Source organism: Trichomycterus rosablanca, chromosome 1 (assembly GCF_030014385.1).
Source record: "Trichomycterus rosablanca isolate fTriRos1 chromosome 1, fTriRos1.hap1, whole genome shotgun sequence".
NCBI classification, from domain to species: domain Eukaryota; kingdom Metazoa; phylum Chordata; class Actinopteri; order Siluriformes; family Trichomycteridae; genus Trichomycterus; species Trichomycterus rosablanca.
The window spans coordinates 25,320,617-25,334,002 of record NC_085988.1 but is presented as its reverse complement, the minus strand read 5'-3'; the positions used below and the strand labels follow the sequence as shown (position 1 = coordinate 25,334,002).

At 39.1% G+C, this 13,386-nt stretch overlaps 1 protein-coding gene across 1 annotated transcript in view; it reads left to right on the top strand.

Annotated features, from left to right (window-relative positions):
• Window positions 1-13,386, top strand: part of LOC134309206 (dedicator of cytokinesis protein 2) — a 235,737-nt gene that overhangs the window by 11,898 nt on the left and 210,453 nt on the right. Inside the window, exons 7-14 of the mRNA XM_062990847.1 lie at window positions 638-773; window positions 1,776-1,933; window positions 2,778-2,859; window positions 3,517-3,649; window positions 5,087-5,162; window positions 5,370-5,446; window positions 10,674-10,924; window positions 11,305-11,403. Coding sequence (XP_062846917.1) covers window positions 638-773; window positions 1,776-1,933; window positions 2,778-2,859; window positions 3,517-3,649; window positions 5,087-5,162; window positions 5,370-5,446; window positions 10,674-10,924; window positions 11,305-11,403 — 1,012 coding nt within the window. The remainder of the gene's footprint in view (window positions 1-637; window positions 774-1,775; window positions 1,934-2,777; window positions 2,860-3,516; window positions 3,650-5,086; window positions 5,163-5,369; window positions 5,447-10,673; window positions 10,925-11,304; window positions 11,404-13,386) is intronic.

Below are 13,386 nucleotides of genomic sequence, written 5' to 3'. Positions count from 1 at the left end.
TGACAATTTTCATTTGCCTTTACTTCAGTCACCTGCCCCTTTGTTGAGCATTAATTCGCTCCAGGTGGAAGTGTTTCTATTTATCACATACAGACCTGCCATCTCCTCATTTGACAACCTGCTGTCTGTGAAACCATGGCTCAGTCCAGTCTGTAGTTCTGCTTTCTTTAGAAAAAAAAGAAGCATGTTATTACTCACCTCAGGGGCGGCACGGTGGCTCAGTGGGTAGCACTGTCTCCTCACAGCAAGAAGGTCCTGGGTTCGATCCCCAGGTTGGGCGGTCTGGGTCCTATCTGTGTGGAGTTTGCATGTTCTCCCCATGTCTGCGTGGGTTTCCTCCGGGAGCTCTGGTTTCCTCCCACAGTCCAAAGACATGCAAGTGAGATGAATTGGAGATCCTAAATTGTCCATGACTGTGTTTGATATTAATTACTGTTGTGAACTGATGAATCTTGTTTAATGAGTAACTACCGTTTCTGTCATGAATGTAACCAAAGTGTAACACATGATGTTAAAATCCTAATAAATAAATAAAATAAATAAACTACTCACCTCTCAGTTTGGACAAAGCCTCTCTTCAGATCACTCACATAATTTTGTCCACTTTCTCTTTATAACTGACTCTCACTTTGCACAGGATACTGGAACTGGATCTGGTAGTAAGGGATGGTGATGGGAATATACTGGACCCTGACAATGCCAGTGTCATCAGTCTGTTTAGGGCTCATGAGGACGCTACGGCTAAAATCACAGAACGCATCAAAGAAGAACAGGTCTGAGGAATATACTTGTCTATTTTCTCAAAAGTGTTCTTAATTAAAGTTTTATGAGATTTTGGCAATAGATAATGTATTGCTTCATATAAAGCTTGCAAGTCCCAGTATTAAGACATTAGCAAAATTGTATTTATTATGATTAATGATTTACCACAACAACTATCATTATTACATGTATGTTATTTATATTATAAACATTTGGACCAATTGTTCAGTTACTGCTGTAACTAATTATGGAAATGACATGCAGTGTTTGTGCAAAAACAGAATTGTTTTGCACCATGCTCTGTGCTGTGTGATGTCTTATTAACATATATTCTTATTCATCCGAAGTAGTATTTAAGTCTTAACATTTAAACCAAATCTTTTCCAAAACTGAACTATAAATATAACTAGTTAACCACTTGTGATCACACCTGACTCCTACTTAACCCTTTAATGGTCTCACCAAAAAAATAATGTTAAAAAAATTATTTCTTTGCATTTCTTAGTTTCTTGGGACTATACCAACAATGAGCCCCTACCAATCAATTGAGATGATCACAAAAATTACTTTCATGGATAAATTTCAGCTGCTAGCTTCAAGTTCACATATAAGTTAGAAAGGCTGTTTTCTTAAAACCATCTACCAATATTTTTGAGTTTAACATGTCAACCAAGGAGTACATACAACCCAAACAAGATTATTTAAATACAGCTTATTTTTACCTAGGTATTTAGAGTCAAAATAAGCCAAAGTAAACGAGCTGTAATTTTGAAAGAGTAAGACCTTGATCACTGTGATTTATATACATTTGCACTAGAATATAAGTGTTTATTAATGCCAAATGTTAGACAGGTCACCATAAAATTAATCCTATTTACAGTCCGTTAAATCATCCAAAAAGCTTCACAATCACAATGATGTATGCTGCTGATCATGTCATAGAGTAACTATAATCACTATAACGATAATCACTATACTAACTGTACATAAACCCTTATGCTTCCTTATTATAGTCTAACGTCCAGATGGATCACTCTGGAGTCTCGGCACGCATCCAGTCCTCTCCCACACACAGCCTTTACGTCTTTGTTCGCAATTTTGTCTGTCGCATTGGAGAAGAATCCGAGCTTTTCATGTCGCTGTATGACCCCCTCAAACAAATGATTATCAGGTGTGTATATCATTAGCATTTGATTAGTTGGTCAGTTCAAGTCAGATCTCAATACTTTTTGAATTCGCTGTATAGTCATAACTTTATTGTATAGTTAATACTAGCTAGACCTAAATACTAATTTAGACCTGATACAATAATAAGCCAAAACATTAGGAGCCCCTCTTCCCGAAGAGAGGAAAAAAACACTGGAACATTTGTGCATGTCATATTTAAGGATACATTAACTTTTGGGCTGATAATAGTACATATGTTAAATGTCCCAAGGCTAAATCTTATGACTAAATGAGCGGGTGAATAATCTTCAAAACAGGAGGAGTGCCCACAGACAGTGGTTTAAGAAGGGACAAACCACAAACTGCCAACAGGGAGTTATAAAAGTGAGGAAACTTTTTGAAGATCCCTTGTATTTTCTCTAAGATTATGTGGATAGCTGAGCATGTGCAATGCTTAAATAAGGAGGAAATAGCACCAGGTTGCACTGTGGGATTCACCTTGCAACACACAGGAGTTTAAGGACCTGATGGTAATGCCCTGGTACCTGAAACCACAGGACTCCTTCTGTTGTCTTGTGTAGTCCATGTCTTGGCGGAATTTGAAAGCATATTCATTGGGTGGTCCTAATGTTTTGGCTCAGTTTACAGTTATGTACTTTGAATAATGCTAAACAAGTGCCTTGTAAACTTCTTGAATATGTTAGCAACAAAGTTATAACTTCAGTGTAGCCATTAAAAACTATACATCTTTTTGCTTAAATATGGAAGAAAATGTGTTGGGCTAATTGTTCCCTTTCATGAACATATTTGTTAAATATTTGTTTTACTATCTCTCTGTTTCTTTGTAGTGAAAATTATCTAATAAGATGGGGAGAAAAAGGTTTTCCTAAAGATGTGGAAATGCTCAACAACCTGAAAGTGGTCTTTACTGTAAGTCAACACAAGAGGGCAACATGTAACATCTAAATGTATCACAGCACAATGAATGTCATATACAGTCTCTCATAGCCAGTCAGAATGTTTCTGAAACAAGTGCATCTGTGCCAGGTGTTACTCTTTTATCAGCACATAGTTTAGCCCCAATAAGCTATTATTTATTTTCCTCATGTAAAATGTCCTCATGTCAAGTTTACAGTTCTGGCAGGCAGTGGTATTTACAGTGAATACATATGGAATGTCCTGGTTCAAACCCAGATCAGTTCCTGTACAGTATATAACTTTTATGATTGTTGTGCTCTAATAAGACATACTATTCAGCACTTACAATGAGTGATTTGAGACACATCCTGCTTTAACTGCCAGCTTTATTGTAAGCTTCACATTCAGGAGGCATAGTTTGTTTTATGAATCTCAAACTGTGTTTAGCTCTGCCTCTAATAAAACTCCATTTGCTCCCACCTTTAAGCCAAAATCGCTTACAACTTAAAGCATATGTCAAATGTAATTAGATATGTTGTCTGCCTGCAAGAATAATGAACCACAGTCTTAGAGGCCTATTACCCAACCGATTTTTAATGCTCTCCCTGATCTCAACATACCCAATTTAACTTGATAATTAGGTAAAAGTTACTTTCATTTTCTTTATAGGATTTGGGAAACAAAGACTTGAACAGAGAGAAGATCTATCTAATATGTCAGATTGTACGTGTGGGGCGTATGGACCTGAAGGAGACCAATAAGAAGTGCACCACAGGATTGCGCAGACCATTTGGGGTTGCAGGTACAGAAATAAAAGAGGAGTAGAGTTTACATGGTTTATGTGTTAGGTCTTCTGTGATTAAAGTGGTCATCTAAAATATCCTGCTGCAGAGGTGACTACTAACATTTGAACTGTCATTATAACTGCCTTACTGTGATTTAGATTACAATTTCAAAGGAATACCCTGGAGCAACCTTATAGTTATCCTCTTTATCTAATAGTGCATGTGCAATTACAATGGACAAGAATTTCACATTTTTGTACTGACAGTACAACAGAAAATCGTTTGACTTAAAACACAGTTGGAAACAATTCCATGGACAAACCCAAATGGTTTTGCATCAAGGTTGACATCTGTCCTCCTTATTAATTATGTTGTTCTTCAGTTTAACATACACTGATCAGGCATAACATTAAAACCACCTCCTTGTTTCTACACTCACTGTCCATTTTATCAGCCCCACTTACTATATAGAAGCAATTTGTAGTTCTAAAATTACTGACTGTAGTCCAGACTTTAGCCTGCTTTCACCCTGTTCTTCAATGGTCAGGACCCCCACAGGACCACGACAGAGCAGGTATTATTTAGTTGGTGGATCATTCTCAGCACTGCAGTGACAATGACATGGTGGTGGTGAGTCAGAGACGATCGCTCATCTATTGCTGCTGTTTGAGTTGGTCTTCTAGACCTTCATCAGTGGTCACAGGACGCTGCCCATGGGGCACTGTTGGCTGGATGTTTTGGTTGGTGGACTATTCTCAGACCAGTAGTGACAGTGAGGTGTTCCAGCCGCATTGCTGTGTCTTATCCACTCATACCAGCACAACACACACTAACACACCACCACCATGTCAGTGTCACTGCAGTGCTGAGAATGACCCACCACCCAAATAATATCTGCGCTGTAGTGGTCCTGGGAGAGTCCTGACCATTGAAGGACAGCATTAAATGGGGCTAACAAAGCATGCAGAGTAACTACAGTCAGCAATTGTAGAACTACAGAGTGCTAATGGACAATGAGTGTAGAAACAAGGAGGTGGTTTTAATGTTATGGCTGATCGGTGCATGTACTTTGTATGACTACCTTTATGCACTAGAATAAGTAACAATTAACTTGATTTTACTAAACATAGCTGTTATAGCTGAAAAAATGAATGGTTAGTCTATTTTATTATTATTTGTTTTTGAAATGGGATGACCAACAAGCTCATGGTAAGGTGTCCAAATATTTTTGGCTATATAGTGTATTGTCTTGTACGGTGCTGCTTTATTTTTATATTTGTGAAATGACCATAAAAGTAGATTTTGTAATTCTGGCAATAGATCAATTAATCAAATTTTAATAGATTAGGTATACTTTGCCTAATACATTTTGTCATATTTGTCATAGACGTTGGAAGGCAGGCTGTTAGGCTCTCAGTAGATCTGTTTTAAGTTATGTGTTATCTTCCTACCAGTGATGGACATTAGTGACATCATTAAAGGAAAGGCTGAATGTGATGAAGAAAAGCAGTACTTCATTCCTTTTCAACCGTAAGTTATATACAATAGTCCACCATTCTTTAATGGATATCTTGTAGCCTCTCCTTTCTAATTTGCAATATCATCATTTCTTACCTTCATTATTCAGCTCCTTCATCCTTCACCTGTCTACTGCAAGCCTCTCTTTTACATAAGTCCCATTTATTATAAAAAGTAAATTATATTGCATTTCCCCTGTGTGTCTGTGTTTACATACAGGGTCTCGGCTGAACACGACTTTCTTCACACCTTGTTGACAAAGGTGACCACCTCTAGAGGAGACAGTGGAGGACAGGGTATAACAAATTGCTTACATTTATTTCTTAAACTAAAGTGGTGTTATATTTATTTATTTTTTGCTACCGGTTTATTACACCACTGTGCCCTGTAAACGGAAAGGGTGAATAGGTTTGTTTGTAATTGTCTACCTTAAAGACACAAGAGCTGAGGTTTATAGCTTTCATTAACAGTAGAGGTGAGGGGGTCAATCCAGAGAACAGAGATGTTCCAGCTTAGTGATAAACAAAGTTAATACTTTGGTTTTATAATGTGTAAAACTGGGGCTAAAGCTATTTATTTTGGATGAACAGAAGTGGGTTATTAGCTATAGTTAAAGTTAACTGCCCTCTTTTCTACTGCATATTTGTCACACTAATCGATTTCTAAGCATTAAAATCAAAATATAATAATCTATCACACAAAATAACCTCAGTGTAAACATAATTTATTTGATTAAAGAAACAGAATTACCCAGTATATACACCGATCAGGCATAACATTATGACCACCTCCTTGTTTCTACACGCACTGTCCATTTTATCAGCTCCACTTACCATATAGAAGCACTTTGTAGTTCTAAAATTACTGACTGTAGTCCATCTGTTTCTCTACATACTTTTTTAGCCTGCTTTCACCCTGTTCTTTAATGGTCAGAACCCCCACAGGACCACTACAGAGCAGGTATTATTTAGTTGGTGGATGATTCTCAGCACTGCAGTGACACTGACATGGTGGTGGTGTGTTAGTGAGTGTTGTACTGATATGAGTGGATAAGAGACAGCAGTGCTGCTGGAGTTTTTAAACACCTCACTGTCACTGCTGGACTGAGAATAGTCCACCAACCAAAAATATCCAGCCAACAGCGCCCCCGTGGTCAGTGTCCTGTGACCACTGATGAAGGTCTAAAGAAATGACCAACTCAAACAGCAGCAATAGATGAGCGATCGTCTTTGACTTTACAAGGTGGACCAACTAGGTAGGAGTGTCTAATAGAGTGGACAGTGAGTGGACACAGTATTTAAAAACTCCAGCAGCACTGCTGTATCTGATCCACACATACCAGCACAACACACACTAACACACCACCACCATGTCAGTGTCACTGCAGTGCTGAGAATGATCCACCACCTAAATAAAACCTACTCTGTGGTGGTCCTGTTCTATAGTAAGCACATTAAATCAGGACCTAGAAGGACCTTTCATGCTGTTATTTCCCAAAAATGTATAGGGATATATATAGGGACATATAGGGACAGTGGTAGTCTAGTGAGTAGAGCTTTGGGCTATCAATTGGAGGATTCCGGCTCTGCTATGCAGCCAATGTTTAAATCCACTTGAGAAATCCCTTTAATCCTGTGTGCTTCAGGGGTGTCACGCAATGGCTGACCATATGCTCTGACTCCAGCTTCCAAACAAAGCGGGTTATGCAGAAAAAGCCTTTAGTTATACTGTGCATGTGTATATGTACTGTATATATGACACATAAAAACGTTCTAATTTTATAAGCTGACATTGGTGTAATGGGGTGGAGCATGCCCCACCATGGAGGTGGCAGGCAAATTCCCACACCAGTTGCAGGATACATAACCATGGTAGAATAATACTGTGGCTGAAGAGCAATGTCAGTCATCTGTGCCACATCATATCATATCTGTATTAGAAACATCATTATGAGAAATCATATCCATATATGAAAGATAAATGCCTAATTTTCAGCATGGTTTCTTCAGCTTATTTTATTAATGTTACCTTAACAACATAATAGTCCATTCTGATAAATTATAGTATATATATATATATGTATATATATATATATATATATATATATATATATATATATATATATATATATACAGTGTATCACAAAAGTGAGTACACCCCTCACATTTCTGCAGATATTTAAGTATATCTTTTCATGGGACAACACTGACAAAATGACACTTTGACACAATGAAAAGTAGTCTGTGTGCAGCTTATATAACAGTGTAAATTTATTCTTCCCTCAAAATAACTCAATATACAGCCATTAATGTCTAAACCACCGCCAACAAAAGTGAGTACACCCCTTAGTGAAAGTTCCTGAAGTGTCAATATTTTGTGTGGCCATCATTATTTCCCAGAACTGCCTTAACTCTCCTGGGCATGGAGTTTACCAGAGCTTCACAGGTTGCCACTGGAATGCTTTTCCACTCCTCCATGACGACATCACGGAGCCGGCGGATATTCGAGACTTTGCGCTCCTCCACCTTCCGCTTGAGGATGCCCCAAAGATGTTCTATTGGGTTTAGGTCTGGAGACATGCTTGGCCAGTCCATAACCTTTACCCTCAGCCTCTTCAATAAAGCAGTGGTCGTCTTAGAGGTGTGTTTGGGGTCATTATCATGCTGGAACACTGCCCTGCGACCCAGTTTCCGGAGGGAGGGGATCATGCTCTGCTTCAGTATTTCACAGTACATATTGGAGTTCATGTGTCCCTCAATGAAATGTAACTCCCCAACACCTGCTGCACTCATGCAGCCCCAGACCATGGCATTCCCACCACCATGCTTGACTGTAGGCATGACACACTTATCTTTGTACTCCTCACCTGATTGCCGCCACACATGCTTGAGACCATCTGAACCAAACAAATTAATCTTGGTCTCATCAGACCATAGGACATGGTTCCAGTAATCCATGTCCTTTGTTGACATGTCTTCAGCAAACTGTTTGCGGGCTTTCTTGTGTAGAGACTTCAGAAGAGGCTTCCTTCTGGGGTGACAGCAATGCAGACCAATTTGATGTAGTGTGCGGCGTATGGTCTGAGCACTGACAGGCTGACCCCTCACCTTTTCAATCTCTGCAGCAATGCTGACAGCACTCCTGCGCCTATCTTTCAAAGACAGCAGTTGGATGTGACGCTGAGCACGTGCACTCAGCTTCTTTGGACGACCAACGTGATGTCTGTTCTGAGTGGACCCTGCTCTTTTAAAACGCTGGATGATCTTGGCCACTGTGCTGCAGCTCAGTTTCAGGGTGTTGGCAATCTTCTTGTAGCCTTGGCCATCTTCATGTAGCACAACAATTCGTCTTTTAAGATTCTCAGAGAGTTCTTTGCCATGAGGTGCCATGTTGGAACTTTCAGTGACCAGTATGAGAGAGTGTGAGAGCTGTACTACTAAATTGAACACACCTGCTCCCTATGCACACCTGAGACCTAGTAACACTAACAAATCACATGACATTTTGGAGGGAAAATGACAAGCAGTGCTCAATTTGGACATTTAGGGGTGTAGTCTCTTAGGGGTGTACTCACTTTTGTTGCCGGTGGTTTAGACATTAATGGCTGTATATTGAGTTATTTTGAGGGAAGAATAAATTTACACTGTTATATAAGCTGCACACAGACTACTTTTCATTGTGTCAAAGTGTCATTTTGTCAGTGTTGTCCCATGAAAAGATATACTTAAATATCTGCAGAAATGTGAGGGGTGTACTCACTTTTGTGATACACTGTATATATTGTTAATTAATACAACCCTGTATTTGGATCAATATTGACAAATTTTACATCAATGGGCATCAATAGTCACGTGTATACATGGCATTGTGCTCTATTTATGCTCAACATATATTATATAAAACACAAAACGTGAAATAAGCATACATAAACCATTTTTCATTGCAGAACATGTAATTAGCTTTACACAAACAATAAATTCCTAAGTTTCAGGGCTTCTGAATTAATTCAGAAATTAAACTCTATAGACCCATTCATATAGACCCAGTAAAGAGCACTCAGTCACCTTGTAATTACCATTTAATCAGCTTGTGAAGGGCTTGCGCCATTGATTACACAAACAATAAATTGAGATTTCAGGCTCTAGAGTTAATAGAAATATCTAAAGTCTTGCAGAGCTGAAGGCTAAAGCTCTGATTCGATCAAACAGACTCATTCAAATCAGCTCATTCTGAGAAAGTGTTTGTTGTGAAGATATGAGAGGATAGTTAATGTGTATCTTAATGTTTGGAAATGTTTGGGTACCTTTGACGATCCCAAAGAGACCAATATGGACTTGCTGTACTTCAACTGCAATTACTCCAGAGCACTATAAGTTCTAAGTTAAAAATCTGGTATGAAGATAGTAAACACCTTGTGCCACAGGAATGAAATGTTGGGAATATCATTCCAGATCCACACTTCTACTTATACTGACTTAAATAAATTTTTTATGCATTTTCTCCTTTTTCTCCCAATTTTTACCCAATTGCGTTATGCTTCCTCTCTACTGGTTCTGACTCCCACCCCTGACTGAGGAGAGCGAACTGACACGCATCCCCTCCGATACGTGAGCAGTAGCCAACTGCATTTTTTCACCTGCACCAGCCAAGTTCATATGCGAATCAGCCCTGTGCACGGAGAGCCACACCCTGATTAGCATTATTCCTCTACTCTGTGCAGATGCCATCAACCAGCCAGCAGAGGTCGTAACTGCATCAGTTATGAGGTCCCTATCCGGGTCCCTAACCCTGTATGAACAACAGCCAAACGTTGTTCATATAGCCGTCCAGCCCAGCCGGGTGGCAGAGCTGAGATTGTGCTAGCGTATTTTATTGCTGCGCCACCTGAGCGGCTCTTAAATCTAAATTTTAAAATATACAAATAGTGTTCGAAAGGCTTATCATTATTTGAGCATTGTAATTTAGCATCATCGTCATTGTTTTAACTGCAACTGATCACGGTTCCATTGTTATGCAATAGACCGGTTTCGTCGTTATGCAAATTGGCTGCAGATAAGGTTAGGGTTTTCAACACCAGCTCAGACTGAAGAGTGACCAAACATATCTCCACACCAAACTTTGTGTCCAGGTGAACTGATTCAACTTTGTGGATTTGTGTACCTGGATTATTGAGCATTCACAAGAGACAACTTTTAGAGGCTTTCTGTAGCAATAAACTGTTAATGTTTTCTTATGTACTAGGCAAAATGCCTTAAGACCTGGACATGGCATTCAGGTGGAAAAGACAAAAGTAGGTTAGAATGTTGTAAGTGTTTCGGTAATAAATTATTTACAAATGGTCAGGTCCTATTTTACGTATATCCTCAGTGACCACTCTTGCTTGGACTTTTGGTATTTCTAAAAAAGAGAAAGCACTTGCTTTTACAGGGAGTTGCAAGTATTGCTATCATTTAAAACAAACCAACTCCATTTACATCTGTTTTATAACTGCTCTAATATTTGCAATCCATGCTTATCCCACAGGTTTATGGGTGACTATGAAGGCTCTAGTTGGTGATATTGTTCAGATCCGTAAGGAATACCCACACCTTGTGGACAGGAGCACAGTAGTGGCACGAAAACTGGGCTTTCCTGAAATCATTATGCCAGGAGACATTCGCAATGACATCTACCTCACTCTGCACTCTGGAGACTTCGACAAATACAACAAAACCACACAAAAGAATGTGGAGGTCATCATGCTCGTGTGTGACGAGGAGGGAAAAGTTGTGCCGGTAAGTTGGTGCCACTTTAGATATAAGGTCAAACAACTTCTAGCAACTGCACTGTCATTACTCTTCTAATGCCTACAGAACTTGCTATATGATGATTTATATCCTCAGATCCATACATAGACATTTGAGATAACTGTAAATGTGCTGTCATCTAGGTTATATAACTTGTTTTTAGATGTGTAAAAGTTACTCAGACTCACAGTGTGAGAATGAAACAGTCTGTTAAAAGCACACACACACACACACACACACACACACACACACATACACACACACTGCATCAAAAACTTTAGTACAAGTTCTAACTGTGCTGTGCCAGCTGCCACTGTTGTTTGAATGGTGTGGTAAACTAATTATTGTTTTTGTTTTGATTCTTGTAGAATGCTATCTGTTTAGGAGCTGGAGATAAACCAGTGTCTGAATACAGATCCGTCATCTACTATCAGATTAAACAGCCCCGTTGGATGGAAACTTTTAAGGTTAGACTGTGGTTTTCTTGTAGAAAACCAACTCAGACCCAAGTACATATTAAAAGTGTGAAGCCGTTATATATAGGATTATGTCACATATCCAGCCTGTCTAGACTTTTGGAGTTTAAGTGCCACGCCCATCTTCCCAGGAGAGCTTTCAGTATAGAGCCAATGCCCATTTTGTGATTGGACTCTAGACTAATTAGCCACAGCTGAACCTAATGAGCTCATGGGATTTAAGAGGGCAGCTTGGAAACAATGTTCGAAGACATTTTTGAAGTTGATGTGACGGTTCGGTTCGGTTCGGTTCGCTTCGCTTCGCTTCGGTTCGCTTCGGTTCGCTCTGCTCGGTTCGGTTCGGTTCGCTCTGCTCTGCTCTGCTCCGCTCTGCTCCGCTCCTGTTAGTCTGTCCATGCTCTTGTTCATGCTTATGTTTGTTCTTAGCTTAGGGTGTAGGTTTAGTCACATGATATGTGTTGTTAGCTTTAGCATTTAGCTTAGTTTATGTTTAGCATTTAGCTTAGTTTAGATTTAGCATTGTTTTTGTGTTTAGCTTGGTTAGCATTTAGCATAGGTCATGTGTTTGTATGTTTTGTTCTCTCCTTGTTTTCAACCTTGTCTTGTCATTTTGTTATTATCAAATCATTGTTCAACATCTCCGTGTGTGTGTCCGCCCTATCTTGTCCTGTCATAGCCCACAGATTGTATGGAAAGCTACTTGAGTGACTTTTTTTAACAAAAAGTTCATTTTAACAATAAGTTCATTGTGCCTTAAAATAGTTTAGAAAATTCCAGAAAGCAATATCATGACTTTAGAAGCTTTTGATTCTGAAAGCTGTTTGACATCATTTGAGTAAATTGAACATGTACTTGTGGTAGTATTTAAGGCCTACATTCAATGCCTACTTGTCTCTTTTAAATAATTATATCTTATTACTCACTTACTCACTCACTTTCTTAACCGCTTATCCAATCAGGGTCAAGTTGGTGCTGGAGCCTATCCCAGCTTTTCAATGGGTGCAAGGCACACAGTAACACCCTGCACAGGGGGCCAGTCCATCACAGGGCAGACACACATACACACACCCATTCACCTATAGGGCAATTCAGACATGGAGATCCACACAGACACAGAGAGATCATGCAAACTCCACACAGAAAGGACCTGGACCGCCCCGCCTGGGGATCTAACCCAGGACCTTCTTGCTGTGAGGCGACAGTGCTACCCACCAAGCCTCCGTGCCGCCCTATATCTTATTATAAAATGTTATATATTTTTTGGCCTTTGTTCAATCTTCACAATGTCACTTACCACCAGCTGCACCAGCCAGCTGCCTCTTCATAGTCTGCGGCTCATGCAGTGTTACTGGGGAGATTAAAAGTGCTTTAAATGAACTGCTTTTGTCTATAGACAATAGCTTACAACCACCTATAAATAAATTTGCTCCTGGCAACAGGCTGACATATATTTTTACCAGGGTTTTATCTTATGACCCACAGATGACACAAATGAAGCAAATTCATCAAATTCAAAATTGCATCATAGTACTGTGAAGGTGGTGGCATTTTTATTAAAAGCATATCATTTTACACAAAAAGTGATTTATGCCAAATATATTGTAAGTAACTAAAAAAGGTTGAACCCCTTCACTGTAATTATGCTCTAAATAACATTCTAATATTGGTGATATGAAAAATTTCTAATATTAGTAATATGTAGGCTTACATCATTACAATATTTGTATCAAGACTGAAGTTAAGTAGTAAAGTAAAATGTAACGGACTATCACAGCTTAGTGCACTAAAATGACGTCACAGTTTTTAAGCAAAATTACACCGTAACTGACAATTTAGTAATATTACTCTTTTTAATGCATTAGTACAAGTGTTAGTGCTTTCTATCAAGATATTGAATTTGTCAAAAAATGAACACCGCGGCAAGTGCAAAAATTGCAAGCCCAATGCAGCAAAAGTGTACAGTGTGTGCCGCTT